This window comes from Pseudorasbora parva, chromosome 13 (genome assembly GCF_024679245.1).
Source record: "Pseudorasbora parva isolate DD20220531a chromosome 13, ASM2467924v1, whole genome shotgun sequence".
Lineage (NCBI taxonomy): Eukaryota > Metazoa > Chordata > Actinopteri > Cypriniformes > Gobionidae > Pseudorasbora > Pseudorasbora parva.
Window position 1 is genome coordinate 34,427,883 of NC_090184.1, and position 24,612 is coordinate 34,452,494.

Genomic DNA, 24,612 nt, shown 5'->3' on the forward strand with positions numbered 1-24,612 from the left:
CTTATATATTTTTTTATAAATTAAAGTAAATAAAACTTTTAATCCATTCTGAGCTTAAAACAGCATTATTCAATGAGCAATAAATGATCTGTTTACACAGAATTAATCCTAATGCAGTTCATTTTTACTTGTATTAAAATAATATGTAGGCCTCTCCTAAAATGTTCTCCAGCATATAGAACAAATATATTTTGCATTGTACACACAACAATTTTGAAAACATACATTAAGAATATGAAACGACTGTTCACATTTAACTTTTAACAATCAGCTCCATCAAACTCTTCTGAAAGGTCAGAGCCCTCTACACCCACTTTCAAGAGAAATTATATTTTGCTCTCAGGGAGTACTACAACTTATAAACAAAATATCACAATTTATCACAGGCTAGCAAGGATGCATGCAAATATACATATGTAGAGAGCAGATGATCATACAACATAATCTGGACATGATTGAGAATGCAAAGGTCAAATTGTTTTGCTTTCAGCACTGACAGGTGTCAAAATCTTCAACAAAATCTTACATTCAACATGTTACGTTGATTTATTAAAGTTATTGTTTTGATGAACTCACACATAGTTCTCCCAATAAACATAAAAAGCTTTCTTTTTAATTGTTAAACATACATGAGTGCTAAACTGACCACAAACATGCCCAAACATGTCTAGAGCTGTGTATATTTAGACGTTATATTATTTACCTATTTCATCGATGACAGTCGATATAAACCCACGTTGAGAGCTGAATAATTGTCATAAATGCAATTCATTAGATTTGAAGGACAAAGCGTTGTCAAGCATCGTGCGTTTCTATAAGACTTTACGCAGCCGGGCAACCAGGAAGAAGATCACTGCATGGCATCTCCATAACTATAACAACTGCGTTTAGAAGCGCCAAACACATTATAAGATTCGTCTTCTCTTGCAGAGTGCGATTGGAGAGAATCGTCACCGTTTTTGTTTTTTTACACCGAAAGCGCCTAAATTCGAAAATCTTGGCACCGCGCGCCAGACTGTTTCCTCCCACCGATCTAACGGATTTCTGCTGCTGCACGACCTTTATGTGTGATCGGGTTGAAAACCCTTACAGAGTCACCATTTTATCATTCGCTGTTTATCCTTTTATATTGTACGAACAAAAACAGCCTATGTGTCCACGGCGCGCGAACCCTAAAATAAAAGCGTATTGCTTATCCAAGATAATATGGCAGCTTATACGAATTCGTGGTTAAAATATGTGCTCACTCCCGTTTGTAGTCTGGTTTAAAATGGTTGAAATAAAGTACTGCCACACACCGCACGTCAAAATATTTGTTTTAGATTAGGTACTGTGAGAGAAAGCACAGAAATAATGTATACCCACATGACGCATTTCACTGCGCAAGCGATTTTGTTGTTGGTTCGATATTTATGGGTCAACAACAAATAAAGATGTGCGAGATTATAGAATGAATCTTTTATAAATCTAGTTTAAAACACATGTATCAAGTTTTTAGATAATCTTCGTATCCATGTTGGTTTCATAGGCTATATTTTGAAAACCAAAACAAAGCCTAACTTTTTCTATAAAAACGGATTCAATAACTAACTATACTTTATAACTAAAATACTGTCTTTGCACCTTTAATACATGTGATATATACAAAAACATATGAATCAATGTAAAACTGTTTGCCTTTTTCTTCAAACATCATGAATAATTGAGATTAGAGAATGTAACATTAGGCCTACTCTGTTTGACCTGAACAAGACGTGCCTTGTCATGAAAAGGTCAAAATATCTCAAAAATATTTTCCTGATTGTTACTCATGCCACAGTGCTTTTTGAATAATTGGCTAGTATTTTTAAAAACAAACTGGCTTCGCCGGTTGTAAAGAAATAAAATGAGAAGAGCGTGCCAAACTATAGGCTACCTACTACTACTTACTTTTAATGGCACTTTTTTGGTTAACAATCTCCGGAGAGTTACACCGGAAATTATTATTATTATTTTATTTTTAATCTTATAAATAAAAAAAATATTGAAATGACTTTTATTTTATAAATTAAACAAGTCAATTATAATTCGTGGCGTGAGCTAATTTTGTTGACCTGTACAACATTTGAAAAGGTGAGAGAAATGTGGCCAATTCACGTCAAATGAATTATAGGGCCATGAAAATGTGCGTTATAATAATTTAGTTTCACTTTTTCGAACTACAATGAGAGCTAAATCTGATAATTGTCAACTGTAAGTGTTTCTGTTTACAGAGGGAACGGCAGACAACTGGTGTTCTACTAAACATATATACAACTCTGCCCCTGCTAACGTCACAGCGTTTTATTTAGCCTGCTTTACACATTCGACAACATCAAACAACAGTTTCAAATGTTCCATGTTTTTAATACAGTCTCATAAATGTTTTCTAGGCCAACCCGTATTTCAATGACACGAGGCCAGAGTTAAACACACAACGTCATGAAAACATACTGAAACCGTTTAACAGGTGTCTTTGGTTATTTTGCAAGGTTTTAATATTTTCAATATGACAAAAGACAATTTTTCACATTTAAGGGGCATTAATTACAAGCAAAAGTGCAAATTTAATGTCATAAAAAACAAACAAAACAGTTTGAACGTTATAGTGCAATTATGCCTACTATAAAATAATAAAAGGAGATTAGGTTTCTTTGAGCACATCAATTAATTTATTATAATTGTTCTTGTTAGAAAACAGAACATGACAGGTGTGAGCTTGAAGGTTATAGTGATAGAAATTATCTACAAATTTAAAATGCAGACTTGGGTGACCTGAAAAATATATTTGAAAAAAAAATATATATATATATAATAATTTTATGTATCCAGTTGAAATTGGCGGCTGTGTGGATTACATGCAATGACTAATGTTAATTCTTCACAAAAAGACAAGCCCTGAGCCCGATATTTTACATTGCAATAAGAGGTAGTTGCCTGCATTTTGCATTTGTCTGCCACCTCTGTTGAACAACAAAACACGCAGGCCCATAATCTCTAGCTGGATTGTGAAGGCGGAATGTTCTCTAACCACTCCACAGTTTTATATTTTTTGTGTAAGGACGCCAGGTCAAGAGGCGTTTGGCCCTTTGCGTTACACAGAAAGGGCTGCGAGTTGCAGGAAGATACGAGATACTGCACGACCTCCAGGTATCCTTCTTGCGCCGCCAGATGCAGAGGAAGGTTGCCCTTGTTGTCAAGAAGATTGACATCCGCACCATTCTGCGCGAGCACCTGTAGAGTGTCCAGATATCCGTCTCGCGCGGCGTCGTGACTGACGGTCAGTCCTAGGATGGGGTCGCGCACGCTTGGGTCTGCGCCTGCTCGAAGCAGCGTCTCTGCTATGCGCGGGCAGCCAAGTTTCATCACCTGAGAGAACAGAGAACACGTGTTAAGAAGGTGCTAATAATTCTGTTACATTAAATAATTAGTTATATATGTATGTATGTATGTATGTATGCTAGGCCTATATATATATATATATATATATATATATATATATATATATATATATATATATATATATATATATATATATATTAGTGAAAGTGGGCATTTTAAATTAAGCATTATGAGTGTATTATTTAAGATTTAAAATGCAAATAGAAAGAAATCGAGGCGATGAAGTGCTGCAAGAATAACCACGACTTCAGTTCACAACTAATAATTTTATTTTAAGCACACGACGATCTCTTAAATTATGACTCTCTGACTTCTGATGATAACATATTAAGTTCAGGAATTTTTTTACATAGCTTACTATGAACTGTATAAGTAAATTAGTTTACCAGTGCTTCACACGAATATTTGGGTAATGCTCTATTTCAAACAACTGCTCGTTCTTGGATAATTATTATGAATGCATTTTAAATCATATTAATTAAGAGACCACATGGAATGTCTGTAGTCATTTATTAATTATTATTTTTTACATCACAGAACCATTTAAATGACCTAGTGAAAGGTGATAAGATAAACATTAAAAGTGACCAGACATGTGACTCAAAATATGCACCTTTCCTTATTCATTTATATACATTTTACCATGTAATCGTAATGTTGATAAAACAAAAGTTTAACCATGTGCACGAATGTTTTATGTGTCATTTCCCCTATAAATATGCCAAATATGCTACGGCTACCAGGATCGAGGATGGGGATTACCCCTTAGATTATCACTCATTTTGAACCTAAGAAATTATATTGTGAGAATACGACAAGCATATATGAGTAATATCAAAATATTTCACGTTGACCGAAATTAAGTTATATATTGTGCTTGGTGTAATTCCAGACGGCCTTCTCATTGGCAGAATATTTTATTTATAACTTATTTAAAAAGTAGAAACAGTCTCTTGAGGCTTATAGGATTTTAATATATATTTTATTTGAATTTGATTTAATTCTAGAGTTTTATCTTACCCTAAAAAGTAAAAAAATAAACCAAAGTGATCTACAATCACTTCGGGCCTTATTGCCTATTAAATTCAAACTCCATGATATTTTTACAAAAAAATGAAACAATAACAACGACATATGAATTGTAAAAGGCTGACAAAAAGTACACTAATGTTTGTTTTTCCCTTTAGCTCGTAATATAGTGCAATAAAACGTTTTCAGCGGACACACAATAAATACTTTATGTATCAGATAACGAGCGTCACTAATTTGTTGGCATAATAAAATATAGATCATTTGCAGCAGGTGCATAGGGCTACTTGTTGGTTTGCAGGTAAACTTTTTTAAAACAACCACAGGTTTAGTTAGAAGTCAGTCAACCAGGCCACTGCTCATGGTGACTGTTAGAAGGAAAAAGACAACTTGTTTTCGTGAGGCTGATATACTATGCATTATAAACACCGTGTTTATATAAAAGTTGTTCGTTGATATGAGAGTCTAACCTGCAATGGTGTCCTGCCGAACTTGTTCTTCTCATTAACGTTCACGTTGCTTTGCAGTATCTGCTCAATTTCCATCAGATTTCCCTGCGCAGCTGCAGTGCACAATCCATCTATCGCTGTGTCCTCGGCCATTATATACCGACAAAGAAGGTAGAATATATCTGATGCTTGCTTAAAAAAACGTACGCTGGTTTATACGGAAAACGTACTACAAAGCTGTAGTAAATAGTCCGGTCCTCCAGCCCCCCAAAAAAATATCCGTTGGAGATGCGCCAAGGTTCCACCCACATTAATATCGTCCTACCCAAGCCATCGGAACCAGCGGAGAAAACAGGGATGCCATGCCATCTCTTATCAAATATATGGACATTCAAGCAATATATGAAAAAAACAAAAACAAAACAAACATCCTCTTTGATATGATCAACGCGAGAGGTTCCTCTCCTTGTCCATGAATGACATGAAGCCCTGCCGTGATCTCGGTCCAGATATGATCTCACGTTCAAACAGATCTGTAGTAGTCACATGAAAAATGCTCGCATCTGAGAGCCAAACTTCCCTTTCATGAGTCCTCCGATATTAACTATATGCAGGTGCACTGGGCTGGAGAACTGCGATGCGTTCATGGCATTCGCAGATGTTGTCATTTCAAACCTCCAAACGACCTCTGAAAACAGATAAATAGAGGGAGAAAACTGTTATTCCGCGAGGCATTTTTTATTTTGCATCCAGTGAGTTCGCAAGGATGTTGTAAGTTTAAAGCAAGATTCCCGCCCAATTTGAATATGAAACGTCAAAAGCAAATTTTCTTTGATGTGCACATCAAAGAACGCTGGCATGAGGGTTATCAAAACTGGTTAACTGACACCAGTCGCCTATATCGAATTGACACGCGTAGAAATAATCTTTAATATGTTTACGGTCTGCGATGCAGCGTTTCAAACTGCAGGCGTGAATATTATCTACAATGTTCTGTCGTTGTGATTCCTCCTCGCGTGCAGTTAGAATGTGACGATTCAAGCCGATGATGTACGACGTCATAATGTATCATTTTAAAATGAAACATTGTATCCACTACCTGCAGGATGGTTACGTCGCGGGCTTCGAGTTATCCGCTCCGAATGGTTTTTGGGCGTTGAATAAGCTGGTTGCAAAGACAGCTGACTTTGTCAGAGAGTCTGCCGCTGTTTGACATCACATCACTCCGTTTTTGAAATAAAGGGCCAACACTTCCGCCCACTTTACTAACAGACGCGGAGGGAGGAGGAGGACCCAACGGATACTGCTTGGGAGAAGCTGAGAGATGCACTTTCTGTTCAATTTCTCACCATTTTGCCATGCTAAGCATTCATCCTCGAGTTGTAAAGGCTTTTTAGTGTTGGTGTTCCCAGTGTGAGATTTCTGTCGCCATAAATGTGTGTTTGAAGTAGAATTCAGTCAAGCTACATGCAGGAGGAAAACACTGCAAGGTTTATATTCAGTCATGTGAACGTAGGCCTACCATAAGTATGTTTTTTTTCTGAAAATGGCCAGTTAGGGCTAATATTTGGCCATCCCATCATTTTGTTTATTCAATTAAATGAATGCCTCTAGGCTATAGCACAGTAGCCTAGCTAATGTTTACATTGACACTAATATTATACCACTGACTCATACTGCTAGGCTACATCCTTCTTAAATATATAGGCTTATACACAAGGATATGCTGTTTTCTGGTGTTATAGAGGGGTTATGTAAACTTTTTAGTGGGCTAGGCTGTGAGACCAGCTAAAACCAACACAATCTGGCTTATTTATTTATTGTTTTGTATGGTTTTAAAATGGTCTAGCTGTTTTTCTAGTCTGGCCAAGGTAGTGTTCAGCTGGTTGAAAAGCTTATCTTTTAGCCTGACCCACTGAAAATCACTCTAAAACCAGCCTCTTAGCAGGCATAGCTGCTAAAACAAGCGAAACTAATGCTAGCTTATATTGTTTGTATGGTTTTACCTGGTTTAAAACTATATTGATGTTTTTCTAGTCTGGACAGTATGGTGCTCAGATAATAAGCATATCTTTTAGCCTGACCAACTGTAAAATCGCTCTAAACCTCTCTAAAACCAGCCTTGTAGGGCTTGCAGCTAAGACCAGCAAAACAACAAAACTGGTTTAAGAGTTTTCACAGAATAAATGACCTGTAGCCAGAGTAGCTACCTGTAAAATTATATCAGCCCTTATAAACAATCGTGAGTAAGTAACATTTGTTTAGTCATCGTGGTTGGCATTATTATATCTTTATGTTTACAAAATAAAAACATCGTTTTGGGTAACGTTAGTCGGGTACAACAGTGAAAAATTGCTGCAGACAAAAGGGAACTGCCTACAGAGCCCATAAACATTTGTTGATAAACTATTTTAATGCCTTTTCTGTTGTAAAACTGTCGCAAGTTAGTTAAACATCACTTGTAAGAAAGTCCATCCAAATCAGCCGCGGCCCTGTGCTGCTTCTTTAAAAATACGCAGCCTTTTCCAACGGCGTGAGTTGCGCGACAGTTCACAGCACTTTTTTTTTTTACGGCAGCTGCGTTTAACGCCGATCCAGAACAGCAAAGTGACGATAACAGAAAAACGGAAAGCCGCTAAACACTGACAACACGGCCCACAAGAGCAGCATTTATACACAATTATCTGCTGCACACTGATAAGCCGTGTCTCGAGCTGCTCTTTTGAAATCGGAGGTTGATATTTTTGGGGTTTTTACATGAGTCGTTAGCCTCTCACTGCAATGGCCTCCGACAGCAACATGGACAGAGAAATGATCCTGGCCGACTTTCAGGTGGGTTTCTTCGCATGTATTCTTATAATCTGTCATTTTATAAGGTCTGAATGTGTAGACCAGATCCGTTCTTGTGCCTGCTGAGTGCTAGACGGATAACGACTATTGAAGTCACTCCTTTTTGTTGACATGTCTTGAGATGATCAGCTGTCAGTGGCTTTGTTTGAATTATTCAGCAAAAACGAAGTCTGGCAAGCATATGACGGGGCAAAGTAAGAACAAACAGTTGAAAATGCATCATTTTCATATCATCTGCTTATCCGGGACTAGGAAACCTTTCAGGACTGAATCCTGACCTGTATTTTCTTGACCCTGTAATGGCCAGAAGCTGTCAGATGACTCTTCACTGTTTTCTCTGTTTGTACACTGCCATCACGCGTTTACAAGTATTGACAATATGTGTTTTGATTTGTAACATCTGAAATGCATAACTAAACATAAACACATATCTTGAAGTGTCATTCACCAAAGTTGAAGGTTGCTTAAACATACTGATAAACATCTCTAATAATTCAATCTCATATAATACAATGCTATCTTTTAGATTAAAGAAAGCTTTGGCGTTACCTAATATGTGAAGTCAAATGTCATATATTAATAATGTGTACTGTCCTGTTCAAACGTTTGGAGTCAATAGTTAAAAAAGGAAAATAATTATTACTTTTATTCAGCAAGGATCCATTAAATTGATAGTAAAGACAGTAAAGACATTTATAACATGTCAAAAAATTTCTATTTCAAATAAATTCTGTTCTTTCTATTCATCAAATGAATTTATCATGAAAAATTGTTTCCGTAAAAATATTAAGCAGTAAAAATTTTCAACACTGAGAATAATAATAAAAAAGTCTTGAGCACCAATTCATCATATTAGAATTATTTCTGAAGGATCATGTGACACTGAAGACTGTAATGATGCTGAAAATTCAGCTTTGCATCTCAGGAAATAAAACATTTTAAAATATATCACAATAAAGAATGTTACATTGTAATAATATTTCACAATGCTTATTTTTGTTTTCCCCTTTATTTTTTGTCTTGGTAAGAAAAAAAAAGATTTATTTCAAATTCTTACTAACCCCAGACTTTTGAAGAGTTGTGTGTGAGTGTATGCACATTGATGCATGTATTTGTGTGTGTAATGAATTTTGCATTTTTATATGGCCTGCAACCAAATATGTTACACTTCTACAAAAAGTAATATTCTCAGAAATGTATTTTGGGCCAGTTTTATTGGTTTCTTTTGGTTTCTGGTATTTTTAATAAGAAAGTATCACCGTTTGTTTCAGGCCTGTACAGGAATTGACAACATTGCTGAGGCGATCACACTTCTAGAACTGAACAACTGGGACTTGTTGGTAAGATTCAATTTGTTTGTTAAATCTGTAAGACTGACACGGCTAGATTTGTTTTAAACCACAAACCATTTTAACAAGTGTGTTATTCCTCCTGCTTATTGTTTGTATGTTGATTGTGGTGATACAACAGAGACAAAGCCACTGTGTTTAGTGCAAATGCTATTTAATGGTACTATTGTTCATAGAACATTCTGGCACAGTTCTGTAGTAGCTTGATTCCCATATAACAGTTACATTGACTTTAGTTAAACCTAGCCTGTCATGTTTGGATTCAAGGCCTTATTTTTATGTTTGCTTGTGTGAATCACAAGAATGAAACTCACAGTTAACAATTGTGGCTATAATCAGGGGTGTCATACATTTTGAGGGACACAAGTGACAGTTCTGGCATTCCTTGAAAAGACTTTGAGTAATGTTAGTCTATTTGGTGTCATTTTGTACATGCACTATAAAACTGAATAAGTTGGAAAAACTAAAACATTTTAAGTTAAGATATTCAAAGTTTTAGCACGCAGAGCTGAATCTTGAATAGTGAAATGACATTCCTTTCTTGATCTGCATTGTTCACTCTCTTGACTTGATATTTTAAGTGCACGGGCATGCACATGTGTGTACATGTGTGTTTTTCACGCTTGTATCCACTGATCGGGCGGGCCATGTAATACAAAAATAATATTCCAATCAATTGCGGGTGGATGAGAGATAAATGATGGTGTTTGTGTGGTAAAGATGTTTTGCTAGATAATAACTCAAAAAAATTTCTCACATGAACTGACAGGGGAGCAGAAGCTCATTAAATATGCAAATATTATCCAATCCTAGCCATGAGCATTTACTTCCAAGTCTCCAGTGCTGCACGCCCATCAAAACCGAGCGTTCAGAGAGAGCCTCAAAACCAGTTTAGAAAATAGCCTATTTCTTATTCATTATTATGTTTTTAAATGTAAAAACCACATAAACATCATTAGTTGACCTCAAACAACAGTGTATATCTATCTATCTATCTATCTATCTATCTATCTATCTATCTATCTATCTATCTATCTATCTATCTATCTATCTATCTATCTATCTATCTATCTGTCTATCTATCTATCTATTCAAGCTGATAGAAGAGCAACTTTGACTGAAATAACCACTCATTACAAACGAGATATGCAGCAAAGCATATGTGAAGCCACAACACGCCCAACCTTAAGGTGGATGATGGGCTACAACTGCAGAAGACCCCACCGGGTACCACTCATCTCCACTACAAATAGGAAAAAGAGGCTACAATTTGCACAAGTTCACAGAATATGGACAGTTGAAGACTGGAAAAATGTACTAAATGCACTAAAATGGCCCCCACAGTCACCAGATCTCAACCCAGTAGAGAATCTTCGGGATGTGGTGGAACCGGAGCTTCATGCCCTGGATGTACATCCCACAAATCTTCATCAACTGATGGCAAGATGCCATCCTATCAATATGGGCCAACATTTCTAAAGAATGCATTTTAGCACCTTGTTGATTCAATGCCACATAGAATTAAGGCAGTTCTGAAGGCAAAAGGGGGTCAAACCTCTCTTCCGGGGGTCTCCGGAAAAAAATGCATTTGGGGGTGAAATGTGTGTTATTTTGGCAAGGTTGCCTGCTAAAATTGGCATTCTTGGGTCTATATATCACATAATTGAGGTCAATTCAATCCGCGGACATGGAAAACAACCACAGGGAAAAACGCAGATTTGGCAACAGTAGAGATGAGTAATGTTGACTATTGACAATGCGTCGTTTCATTGCTCTGATTGGTTGTAGGTCTATCCAATTGATGTCTTTCCTGGTTCGGTTGAAACACGCCCATAATTACTGCCCAATGGAGCAGTATCAGACTCGTATTCTGACTAGAATTGAGTATAACCACGTCAGGCTAAGTTCCTCAACCAATCCAGTGAGAAATCTTCATTATCTTAGGCCCTGTTTACACCTGGTATTAAGATGCGTTTGTGGTCTATTGGATCACTAGTAGACGAGGGAGGCACATTCCTGTTTACACCTTATGTTTTAATCCTTCTCTTCCTTCTCCTTCTGATTTTTTTGAGGGGAGAGTCTATGGGTTGGTAAATGTATGGGCTTTTTCAGATCTTTCTATTTAATAGACAAAATAAGCGTGTACAATTTACATGTGATTGTGAAAGTAGATGACGGAAAAACATACATAGAGCAGCAGTCTCGTTTCTGTTCTGATTCCCACAAGCCCATGCAGAATGCAGTTAGTGCATGTTAGAAGTAAGGAAAGGTGAGAAAACATTGTGCTTGTAAAGTTTTTCATCTTTAAACCAAACTTAGTTCTTCAGCCAACAAAGTTTAAATCCTGTCTGGCTAGCATGCTTCCAATAATATAGGTCAGTAGGTGGAGTGTAGGCTGTCTTTTGTGACTGTTTGATTGCATTCAACCACATGAGCATCTACACAAGGAAAGCAATCTGGTCTAATTTGTTTTGACCAAGCGTGCCACACGGGCCATGAAAAGTGAAGCCAAAGTGTTTTGATCGCTCCCAAGTGGCTGGAAGTAGGGATGTCGAAATGAATAGTTTCTTCGATGCATCGCAATGCAGACGAGGACTATTTGGTATCGGTTCAGTAATAGACCATAACTGATAATAATGTTACTGACGTCACGTATAATGTTATTCGCCACTAACATACTTTGTCGTGGTAGCGTACAATGGCAGAGGGAGGCGAGATGCGAGTGATTAAAAATGCTCCAACTACTTTAAAAGCTGACATTTGGGTAAGCATGACCTGGAGAACATGCGCTATGTGTAAAAGCTGGGATTTATCAAAATTATTTAATTTACACTTGGGCACATAAATGTGTCTCCGCAAAACAGATATAAATATGATGTTCAAATCTGGCAACTTCATATCAACAGATATGAGCTGGATTTTATTAAAGGTGCGTTATGTAGTATTTTTGCTATAAAATATCTAAAAACCACTAGGCCAGTGTTATATATTTTGTTCAGTTGAGTACTTACAATATCCCAAATGTTTCTAACAATTTGTAAATTGTGAGAAAATTGCTATTTTAACCAAGGAACTGGACGTCTGAGCATAGCGTCTGAGGGTGTCGCCTGTCAATTGCGTCATATCTGCGTTACCCTCGGTTTCAGGGTTTTATTTGGCAGAAGCGCTTTACTCTTAGCAGTGTGAAACAAGTTTCACAGCAGCCTCTGAGTGAATGCACAGAGTAACGTCATAACATCATTTTCAACGCACGCAAGTCAAGTTTCTAATATGATAAACAGGTTACCTTATGTCCTAACATCTAACATCTCATTCAACTCCCTGAGCACACCAGACTTTTTGCCTTTCCTAGTATTGAATTATATTTATAAAAGAAAGATATGCTGTACCGAGTCTTTCCGAATAAAACTAAGCGGCTAGAGGCGTATTGTGTGGGCGGAGCTAAAGAATCACGAGCAGGGGCGTGGGACTGGGGGGATAAAGGGTACTGAGTAACCAGGGCCCGAGGCAGGGGGGGGGGGGGGATCTTAGAAGTCAGTTTTCTATACATACACATACATGCTACGGGGGCCCAGCAAGATGGTTTGTACCCAGGGCCCAAAATTTGGTGCTACGCCCCTGATCACGAGCATAGGCAGCTATTGGTTTGAGAACGTTTGAAAGCTGTGACATCCTTAGAAAATGTGGGGAAAAAAATGTTATCCTAAATGAACAATGGCTATCAATCAGATTCAGCCATACATATATGATCCAGGAGCAGCAGAAACAACGACTACAGCAGGACGTCTCTGTGGTTACTTTATGTACTGTCACTGTATATCATCCGCGACTTGTGTAAATGATACTTTTAAATTTCTACTTTTATGATGTTGTCGTAATTTTTTTTTATTTGTCATTTTTTAAAAAGAGTACATGTGTAAAGTGCACATCACGTGCTCTATTGTAAAACTAACTATATGTGATTATTTGATGATAGCCAACAACCCACACAGACATTTTAAGCAGTTTTACTCACCGCCTGCGGTTACAACGCATGACCTTTATCGTTGGGAGAACTCCATAAGCATTAGACGATCAGCAAATCCGGAGTTGAACTGGGCCTTGTTTTTAAAACAATCATCGCCAAAATGTAAGGAACAAACTGTGCGATTTTGGCCACGATTTGGCCATCTGAGACAAATTTAGCAAATCCTAAAAGATTCCTCTGATCCTAGGCTAAAATCTGACGTCTTTGGTCGTTAGTTTGACATGTTCACCGGCAGCCGATTAATGAGCGCTGCGATCAAATTTTCCCTCAGACGAAATTCTGGCAGTGTCAGAAGATTTGGCACACAATCCTGCAGTGTGACTTCTCCTACGACGACAGTCAAATATCTCAGTTTTTCAAGACAAACTATGACCAAAACGAGAGCTAGAGATTTCTTTATAGCCAGCATTTCATTCCCGTGTGTAATGCAGCTCACTGTTACTGAACGCGTCATTCATTGATGATTTAAAACTCCGGACAAGTTTTCTTGTGCGCGTCTGTTTTTAGCGCGCCTTCACTATCGTACAGTCTGACATTAATGACAACTGAGATCTTACAGTGTGACATGGCTTACATCGGGGATCATTTTCATACAGTCTGACAAGGGACATTCGCAAAGGATTTTGAAAAATTGCACAGTGTGCAGGACCCATAAACACATCTTTGGTGACATTGTGTATTTTGTGAAGTCCTGTGATCTGTGCAGCGCAGCAAACAACTTCCCTTAAGCAGAGCAAATCGCGTTGTTGGGTGTCCTGGTCGAAGTGTGCGCCATTTTTGATGCCACTCAGACCCATGCGTGAAAAAAACTTTCAGAGACTTGTGAAAAACCAGAAGGAGTATTTTTGGCACAGAAAAATTGTTTTTGGCATTATCTCTATCGCACACACTAACATGACTTTGTTTGCATTTCTTCATTATCGTGAAGTATTATCTTCTGCATGTGTGGTTGTGTACACACAATACCAACACACATTTATGTTCAAATGTGAATTTTGCATAATAAGTGTCTTTTAAATAAGTTGTTTTTTGTCAGTTATTTGATGCTGTAAAAACAGGGGTGTGACATTATGATTGACAGCTTCTCTGAGCAAAGTCACTGAGTCACCAACAGATATTTCGGGAGGAGATTGGAGCTTTAACTTTATTTCAACATTTCAATAGCTGTTTATTTCCCAATAAGTTCAGGGGCGTGTGACTGATTAGGTGGGAGTGTGGGCGGGACCTTGATTTCGTGACTTCACTAAACGTTCTTCATGCGTGGACTCGAGAATGAAGATGTCAGCGTCCTATTTGAACACTGGCAGTTTCAATTAATTTAGTGGAAGAGAGTGAAGGTGCGTCATCCATCTTTTTTTTACAGTCTATGGTAAAGTGAACCAGCTTAAAGCATTTTAGACCATGTTTACACCTGTATTTCATGTCGTCCGATTGACACAAAATCTTTACCAGCTGTAAACAGGGCCTTAAAAATGATTCAGTCTCTTTTAGGGTTTTGTTTAGATTAAGTGATGTGAAACACTAATAACTAAAAATGTTGTATTTTGATCATGTTTTATATCAGCAGAAAAAAAAAAAACATACATTAACTTCTAGCCTACTAGCTAGTTAATTTCTGCACTATCAAATAATTTTTAATGAACATAGACTGGATTCAGCAGGCCAAAATAAATGTATAAATACAACAGAATATGCATATGAAATAAACAATGCTTTTTAGGTAGATTTAATGTTAAATAACACTGCTTATTTTTCACTGTATAAATTAAACATGTATATTATTATTGCATTGAGAATGCATTGAAAAACAGTGAGTTTCATTGTGTGTGAGGTAAACGTAACTGCACGTCTGCGCCATCCGTTCACGCAGTCATATAGAAACATGCAGGATTCATATTTAAAATCATTTTGCGGCTTAATATTTACAGCCACTATATCGCAATTTGATTGAGTGTACTGTCCATAGGCCGTAAAAAATACTGACTTATGTTTTATTTATTCACCAAAACTTTGACAAATTCGTGACATTCCACTATGCAGTAAATTCTGATTTTATGACTCTGTCTGCATTTTCCACATTAATTTGATAGTGGATTTTACTGATACCGATATCTAGGTTGAACCAAGCTTGCCGATAACCGATTAATCGACCGATAGTTTTTTAAAAGATACTAGATTAAAATAATAATAATAATAATAATAATAATAATAATAATAATAATAATAATAATAATAACAAATGAATCATATTTACATATGCAATTCTAAATTGCATATGTAAATATGATTATATTTAAATGACAAGTTCTAACAGAAAAAATCTAGAAAATAACTAAAACATTAAAATATTACAAATAAATGTTTCTTTATATAGAAACATGAAAGTGAATGCCAGGTAACAGAGTGCAAGTCCCATTTGTTAACATGGATTTATTAGCTTATTTAGCTAGCTTACATGAATGATATGCAATATACATTTTACACCGTGTAATAATAGTTGAGCAATACAATTGTATCTTAATCATTCATGTTAGTTCATAGTGCATTAAAAAGGTTAACAAAAAAAACTAACAATGAATAATATTTCTACAGCATTTATTAACCTTACTTACTGTTACAAATGGATATAAAGTAAATGTTACAAATTGGATATAAAGTATAATGGATTACTGTATTATATTAAATGTTATTTCACATAAATCCAAACAGTTTGCTTTTTTAGAACACTTGACGGTTTTCTTATCAAAATAACACAATATGTATTGAAATCAAATGCGTTTCTGATGTGTTTATATTTCTGTCGGATGCATGACCATACAGTTTGGTTTCTTACATCACCTAGTAAGTTGTTACTTTGCTTTAACTGCTTGCGGTAAATGTTACTGCTAATGTTATCATCCTCTCAGACGACAAAGTACATACGTACTGTTCTTTCGCTGCTAAAGCGCATCTAGTCACCAAAAAAATTACTTTAATGATTTGGCAACATGTACTGAAATGTTCTGTATTCATACCGTTTCCCTTTCGCTGTTTTAAACGCGCGTCAGATGTGTCAGCGCGCTTTGTGTGTGCAGCATATTGGTTTTTGACGATAACTGATTGTTCCACCAATCAGCTATCGGTGTTGATTAATCGGCAAATCCGATGAATCGGACGACCGTAAATTTACCAAAATCGTCTGATTAATATTGCCGGCTGATGCATCATCTCTAGTAAACACCAATCATGATCACAAGACTCTTTTCAGTGGCACAATGGAGTGTGAAGACTCAACTCAATGATTTGCTGACCTTTAAAGATGAGTGGAAAGCAAAAGCTTGAATTATCAATTTGCCTAACCCTAATATGGGTCACTTTTAAAAGCAGATGTAAGCTGGTCATCAAAAAATAGGATATAGTCAAGAAATCTAAACTGGGCATCCAGATCTGCAGTATAATTGCGGCCTTAGTTTCAGTTATTGCTAACATGAGCACGTTTCTATCAATCTTTAATTCAGTCAGATTAATTCCGACTGCCATCACTCACGTTACATCAAGTATATTCAGACTGCTTCTTTATTTTGGTACATCTGTTTGCATTTCCTCTCACTCTCAACTGTATGACGATTAAATGATGCAGAGAATTACTTTTCAGTTCTTAGGCCTTTATTATTCAGAATTTCAGAGGCATTTAAACTGCAATACCAAAATGTGCCAATTCTTAAGTCAAGATCCGTACATGTGTTTTTGTTCAAGCAGAATTTGTTTCACCCCAAGTGAACAAATAGTAGTTCCTTTGTTGCTCCTACCATCCAGAGCTTATGTGTATTGGTGTCTGTTTCAATCGATAATGTTATTTGAACAGACATTAATGTCTGCTGCAGCCTGTAAATACCCACACACACCTTTTATGGCTTTTCATCTTATCTATTGCAAACAGGTCATTTAGACAGATCAAAAAGGGTCCTAAAAATTCCTAGTTGCGGGTAAACTTTAAAACTTGCCCATCCCTCCCTTTGAATACATGATGTGAAAATTGTCATTGAAGTCCTTTATTGTCTTACACAAGCATCCTGGTGATTTATTGTCTGGTATATCACCTTTCAATTGCAGCCACACAAAAATGTTTACCCTTAAGCCTAAAACATATGCAGCTGTGACAGGTGTCACACCTCAGATAAAGGCAGACACCATGCAAACCATATTATGGTTTGGTGAATGTAACAGGAGGCATGTTCTTTGGCAGTTTTCATATTGCTAATTTGCACGAGGCATTATGTGACCTACGCTCGCCATAAAAATATGGGGTCTTTCCATCTCGCATTTACAATTCTTAAAAGCGGTATAAAGAATACAGTTTCAGGATAGATCTAAAGCGACAGTTTTCTAATGAAAATCAAGAAATTGTGGTTTTACAGACAGATTTCACTCCACAGTCACCCTTTATCTTAAAAGCAGGCTGTTTTACTATATTTAAAAGGAAGCTGGTTGTATGCTGGCAGCCATTCAAAGAAAGCAGACCATAGCACATGGTGTGGTTAAGTGCACCTGTAAATGTAATGACTTGCTGTTCCAGCTCAGGGTTGCGAGGTTGATGAAGTAAAAAAAAAAGGTTGAGACGGGACTGTCAGCGTGTGTTTGAACACCCCACGCTGAAGCCAGGATGTGTGCCGCACACTTGATCACACAAACGCTGCCCTGCACCTGAGCAAATCTTTCATGAGAAGTCAAATAGCCTTAAATGTGTAGAGCACTTCTTTTACATTTTTGCGGGAATCTGATGTCCTGTCTACGGCAGACAAAACATCATTTCTGCGGCCTCTACAGGCATGGAAAAATGTTTGGAGCATAGCAAGCATTGCGATGTACGTCTCTGTATACAGTTTGTTATTTGGCTCAATCAGAAGCCATTCCATTCAGATCTGTATCCACTGAGCAAGTCTCCTTATCACAGTCTGGCTCCAGAACCCACTTGCTCACACACGCACAGACACAAACACATCAGGCCCATCTCTGTGCATTCCACTACAGTCTGATGAGAGAAAGAGAAGAGGAAATATGTGACCCACATTGCTGGATACTGCTTGTATGTTTCATGTTTGGGTTTTATAATAAAATATCTGATTTCTGTTGTTCAGAGATGTACCTCTGTTATTGGCTTTATCTTTGTAAAAAAGATCAGTAAATTTAGACCATTATTTATTTGGGTAGTAAATTTCAAGTACTGAAAGCAGTTATGTCCTGCTGTTCGACCTGTTATGCTATATCTTAAATTAATTGGAAAAAATATGTTGTTCAAAAAGTTTAGGTCTGTAAGTTTAAGGCTACTTTTATTTGATCAGAAACAGCAGTAATATTGTGAGTATTATTACATTTTAAAATGTGCTGTATATAATATAATATAATATAATATAATATAATATAATATAATATAATATAATATAATATAATATAATATAATATAATATAATATAATATAATATAATATAAAACAGATCAGGCATAACATTATGACAGGTGAAGTGAATAAAAGTGATTATGTCTTCATCACAGCACCTTTTAGTGTGTGGGATATTGGCAGCAAGTGAACATTTTGTCCTCAAAGTTGATGTGTTAGAAGCAGAAAAAATGGGCAAGAGTAAGGATTTGAGAGAGTTTGACATGGGCCGTATTGTAATGGCTAGAATACTGGGTCAGAGCATCTCCAAAACTGCAGCTCTTAATCAGCTTTTGATCTATCCAAAGTGGTCCAAAGAACATTGGTGAACCGACGACAGGGTCAAGGCTCATTGATGCACGTGGGGAGCAAAGGCTGGCCCATGCGGTCCAATCAAGCAGACGAGCTACTGTAGCTCAAATGTGCTCAAGAAGTTAGTTGGTTCTGATAGAAAGGTGTCACAATACACAGTGCATTGCAGTTTGTTGTGTATGGGACTGCATAGCCGTAGATCATTCAGGGTGCCCATGCTGACCCCTGTCCACCGAAAGCACCAACAGTGGCCACGTGAGCATCAGAACTGGACCACGGAGCAATGGAAGAAGGTGGCTTGGTCTGATGAATCATTTTATGTGGATGGCCGGGTGCGTTGATTACCTGGGGAACACATGGCACCAGGATGTACTATGGGAAGAAGGCAAGCCATCTGAGGCAGTGTGATGCTTTAGGCAATGTTCTGCTGGGAAACCTTGGATCCTGCCATCCATGTGGATGTGACATGTACCACCACCTACTTAAGCACTGTTGCAGACCATGTACACCCTTTAATGGAAACGGAATTCCCCGATGGCTGTGGCCTCTTTCAGCAAGATAATGCACCCTGCCACAAAGCAAAAATGGTTCAGGAATGGTTTGGGGAGCACAACAATGTGTTTAAGGTGTTGTCTTGACCTCCAAATTCCCCAGATCTCAATCTAATCGAGCAACTGTGGAATGTGCCGAACAAACAAGTCTGATCCATGGAGGCCATGACTGGAGACACAACTTAAAGGATCTGCTGCTAACATCTTGGTGCCAGATACCACAGAACACCTTCAGGGGTCTAGTGGAGTCCATGCCTCAACCGGCTAGGGCTATTTTTGCAGCAAATGGGGGAGCAGCACAATATTAGGAACATAAAATTTAGGTCATAATGTTATGCCTGATCGGTGTACATATACTGTATGCATTTTTATGAGCTCATATTAATTGAAAGACTGCATTTGTTCTTTTAAAATAGATTTTTGTCACATTTTAGGACTAATTACGTGAACTGGTGTTTTTAAAAAAAGGTTCCAAAATTGCATACTGTAAAGTATACGTAGTGTATTACATTACTTTTCAGCAGTTGATAAAATGTGCTCTTTTTATACTATATAGCAAAAATACACACATTTAGACGTGTCAAAAATGTCAGATAAATGAAGATTAGTAACATCACCTAACATAAATGCTATGTCAAACTAAAATGCTGGCTAAAAAGGTTTCCTGTTGTCACTTTTAAATTTAACTGAATCTAACAGTAATTTCTTGTAGTCATCAATGCTGTGCGAGCTCGCATTAAAAATGTATTTGTGTTTTCTCTCTAGGCAGCCATCAACGGAGTGATACCACAAGAAAATGGGATCTTGCAAAGGTATGACGTTTATTTGTTTATTCTTTTGAATCCAAAATCATCAAATCAGGTTTTCCCTTCACAAGATTATGGCAGAGAGAGTTTGCACTCTATTGAACTTGCTTTTAAAGGAAGTCTTTAGAGTAGAGATTAATTCTGGTAAACTCCAAAGACGGCACATTACCTGAATCAAGTCCCAGCTGAGCTTGATGGCTCGAACGAGGTGGTTACTGTTTTCATGCCCCTGTAAAATGAAACTGGCCTCCTCTCAAAAGGGCATTCGTCTCTGAGCTATAATGAGACCCAGCTGTGGCTGCTGCTGGTTCCCTGGATGTTAAGGAATCGAGGGGGAAATGTCAGAGCAGCTTGTGTCTCGGCTTGTAGAGCCTTTGGTAGAGCTCTTATCATGTCTGCTCATCTGATTTAGTCAAATCAGAAGTCTGCTCTACCATTTTACATCTGGCTAATTGGCAAAATCCTGCACTTTAATTTTTTTTGTAATAGACTCCATGCACAATTGCTTTCTTCAACTTCAACTTCCGGTGCAGCGAAGTGTATGGAAATTGTGTGAGAAGTGTTACTTCAAGATTTTATCAGAAAGCTTATATTAGAAGCTTGCATAGCAGAAAAGCATATAGTCAATTGTGCCACTAAGACATTGCTTTTTTTTTACATACAACATTTTCCCATAATTATTATATTATTTTATTTAACTTTTTATATAGTTATCCACTACTTTTCAAAACTACAAAATATAGTTACAACAGTAATATTGTGAAATGATTATTACAATTAAAAATAACATTTTTTCTGTTTTAGTATATTTTATATTTATTACTGTGATGGCAAAGCAGAATTTTCAGCAGCCATTACTCCAGTCTTCAATGTCACATGATCCTGTAGAAATGCTTGTAACATGCTGATTTTGTGCTCATGAAGCCTTTCTTAATATCAATATTTAAAACAATTTTGCTACTTAATATTTTTTTTAGGATTCTTTGGTTAAAAGTTTTTATTTCTTTTTAGTTTCATTTTTTTTTTGTAACAATGTAAAAGGTTTTGCTGTCACTTTCAATCAATTAAATACATCCTGCTAAATAAAAGTATTCATTAAAAAAAATGTTTTTTTACTGACCCCAGGTCAATTATTGTCAGTCTCTTACAGTATATTGTACATTACTAAAAATTCTCTTCAGTTTTTGCTACTTTATTTAGTTTGTGTGGTCTGCTTACAACCCAGGAAAAAAAAAACAAATGAGAGGGAGGAAAAAGAAAGTGAGAATTAAAGTTGTTGCGGAAATAATTGCGGTGAAATAGCAGTGCAGAGAAGCTGTCATCTCATTTCCCTCTGGAAGTCTGCTGCCCAGCAATTACCCCCTTCGTGCCATTTCAACACCAGAGTCACAGGAACTTAAACAATCAAGTTTACTGCGGGGGTTTTCATAGCGGTTGGTTGATGACCTTGTTAATGGAGGAGAACAACCAACAAAGTTAGGAGCTTTTTATAGGACACAGCAAGAATGAAGCTAACTGTGAGTTCTGTGCCACTGGCCATTTCAGTACATTAATAATACAGTGCCCTAAAAATACTGTTTAATGTTGTGTCTATGGCCAGCGGTGTTTAGATGCACACCACTATTTCGTACAATCCCCCCTCCTTTTACCATCTTCTTTAGTTTGGTCTGCTTTGGATCGCAGTGAACTCATTCATGGTGTGTTTAGGCTGAATGTAAAGCTTTTCAGCATTCCATCGACCAATTAAATTCTGCCAGTTGCATTGTGGGTAAGAAAAGTAGTTGACAGCTTTCATTGTTGTGCACTCTTCACTGGGTTGTGAAGGTATATAGAGGGGCCAACCACCTTGGCACAGCGTTGGGCACTAAACCGTTGACACCCACAATTGAAAACGCAACAAACAGTTCTTGTTGTTTGTCTGTCTCGCTTGAAGAGTTTGCAAAGTGTTACACTACGCATTTAGCCGTATTGAGATTTCCCTCCGTCGCCTTGGCCTGAAAGAGAGAGAAATTGAACAGAAACGCACACAAACACAACAGTAAAAAAATCTGACCCAATAACGGGAATTGAAACTTTGGCCAACAAAAGGCATTTGTGAACACTCATTGTGTCCGCCGTCCATTTCTTCTTCCTCAACGGTCAGTGCTCATGAATGCCCCAGAGTCTTAAGAAAAAATATATTCAGACGGAGCACGCTCTGTGACGGTTTATTTAGAGGGTGTGTGAATGTAAGGGCTTGGACACGAGGACATGTTTTTCTCAAAGGCACGTAATTATGAATGGAGCCTGGCATGGCGACTTCCAGCCTGTGCATTCAGTGGGTGGCTGGCACCGTACTGCAGGCTGTAGGATGGCACGGTTCACTCAAGTGCCCCCATTGAGTCGCCCGCTGCCAGCTGGATCTCTGCTCGGCGGGACTCGGAGACCTAGGCGCTGCTGCCAAGCCAAGCGTGTGTGTAGACTGCCATCTAGACGCTCACTGTGGAATAACCTTTGACTGAATGCCAGAGTCTGACAGAGAGGGGAGAAAAAAGGAGACTTTAGCAGTTGAAGATTATATACAGATCACAAGATTGTTTAAAAATGGGTTGAAGATGCTTCAAGCTGTGGGAAACTACTGTTTCAGCTCCACTCTAGAAAGTTGTGTATTAACCGCATTCCCATATTATTGCAGATGAACGAACAAATAGATCTGTTCATAATCTTGAAAGTGTCTCATTTGTGAATTCCTTTTCTAACCAGGCGAACATCACAAATTATATCTTGTGCGTGTACTGAACTCTTGAAATGAAAGTGCAATGGAAACCTAATGCTTAATATCTGAGGTTCACCAGATTTGTATTTTGTCATCTTGGCCTTGTCACAAGCTGTTTTTGTTTTAGAAACATTCAAAAAGCTGTAAGATTCATTCATTTATCATACTTTTTATTTTAAATAAGTTGGCAAAACTCAAAAATTGAGGCAACTGGTTGCCTCAAAATAATTTAAGTAAATAAGTACGCAGAACTGGCAGATTTTTATTTTGTATTTTAATTGTTCTTAACTTAAATTGTTTGAGTACAATATAATTAACTTAAAATGTTCATGTACTGTGATGTCAATGTGAACATTTTTATTAGTAGAAACTAAGTTAGCTATAACAGGCTAAATCAGAAAAGGCTAACTTGCTAATTTGCGAACATGTTAAATCGTGTTGAGAAACACTGCCTCTACAGAATAATATGCTAGTTCAGTAGCCCCGCCCTCCGACTCATGGAGCTGTTGGATCGCGCTAGCCAGTAGCAATAAACATGCCGAAGAACCTTTTCCTGGTTGTGGAAGAACACAGTTGCTGCATAAGCTTACTTCGGATCATAATAGTAGGAATGTGTGATACTTATTTTTAATGAAGTTTCAGCTCACGTGGGGAAGACATTATCCGCTTGTTCACTTCATTTAGCTGCGGAAACGTTTGTAAACAAATCTCAGGTTGAGCTGGATTTGCAAACATATTGGCCCTCATTTATCAAAAGTGCGTACACCAAATTTCCAGCGTACACCTTGTGTACACCCAAAACCACGGTGACTTTGAGATGTATCAATATGGACGTTGGTGTACGGCACACTCAAATCCTACGCCAGCTCAGGAGGTGGTGTACGCACGTTTTGAGTTACTGCGAAAATGCGCAGAAAAACAATTCTTAACACCACAAAACGCACTGACAAAGTTATGCTATATTATGACCCACTGTAAGAACAACAACAACAACAACATAGTAATTATAAACTTCAGTGTTTATTTTTGTGCAAAATGTACTTGTTTAATTTGTGACTTTACCAAAGCATTTGATTTATAGGCATATATATTCCTCCAGTTGCGAGCCTGTGCGCTTTACCTGACGTTTCAGGGTTAGGCCCACGGACTGGGACTGAAAATAATTCAGACTGACAAAATAATATAAATGACATTTTTCTTTTTTTAAATAGGCTAATAATAATAATGATATTCTTCTTCTAAATAACAATAATCCTCATTAATAATAAAAATCCTCATAATAATAAGGTTATTAATAAGAAGAATCTTACAACTTGTCGTGCAATTATTAATGTGAATGAATGGTACTCCACATCACATCATCATTACTATTGTACACCCCAATACATGTGCCGTGATATGAAATTAAATGCTAACTGTTTCAAAACGTGCTGTAAAATAATGCATTGTGATGGTAATTTATCATCCAAACAGCTATTTAAACTGCTGGAGTGCGCTTCCCAAACCCCCACACTATTAACAGTACTTGTAATTTGGGTCCATATGTTGTTTTTGTGGGTGCCTTTAATCCCACTCTTTAAACAACCAAATAAAACAATTTCGTTTTTTTTCCATTTCCCTGGTGACGGTTTTGATCTCCATGTCGGAG

The 24,612-nt window shown here is 37.3% G+C and overlaps 2 protein-coding genes across 3 annotated transcripts in view; one reads left to right on the plus strand and one right to left on the minus strand.

The window, feature by feature from the left end:
- Positions 1–2,307: 2,307 nt before the first annotated feature.
- Positions 2,308–6,263, minus strand: cdkn2c (cyclin-dependent kinase inhibitor 2C (p18, inhibits CDK4)). Its single transcript, XM_067412729.1, has 3 exons — positions 5,998–6,263; positions 4,920–5,586; positions 2,308–3,387 (listed from the first exon to the last, which is right to left on the minus strand). The coding sequence occupies exons 2-3, from the start codon at positions 5,049–5,051 to the stop codon at positions 3,016–3,018; spliced, it is 504 nt and encodes a 167-aa protein (XP_067268830.1). The 5' UTR covers positions 5,052–5,586; positions 5,998–6,263; the 3' UTR covers positions 2,308–3,015.
- A 1,185-nt stretch (positions 6,264–7,448) lies between these two features.
- Positions 7,449–24,612, plus strand: part of faf1 (Fas (TNFRSF6) associated factor 1) — a 90,540-nt gene continuing 73,376 nt past the window's right edge. For both annotated transcript variants that reach the window (XM_067414124.1, XM_067414125.1), the window contains exons 1-3: positions 7,449–7,730; positions 9,020–9,088; positions 20,169–20,215. In XM_067414124.1, the coding sequence (XP_067270225.1) occupies positions 7,680–7,730; positions 9,020–9,088; positions 20,169–20,215 (167 nt within the window). In that variant the 5' untranslated portion in view covers positions 7,449–7,679. The remainder of the gene's footprint in view (positions 7,731–9,019; positions 9,089–20,168; positions 20,216–24,612) is intronic.

Bases quoted from the DNA above. Each gene is read 5' to 3' on its own strand.
- cdkn2c (XM_067412729.1), bottom strand. From the start codon at position 5,051: ATGGCCGAGGACACAGCGATAGATGGATTGTGCACTGCAGCTGCGCAG. The intron at 3,388-4,919 runs GTTAGACTCTCA...CTGTTCTCTCAG, and splicing joins TCGGCAGGACACCATTGCAG to GTGATGAAACTTGGCTGCCC.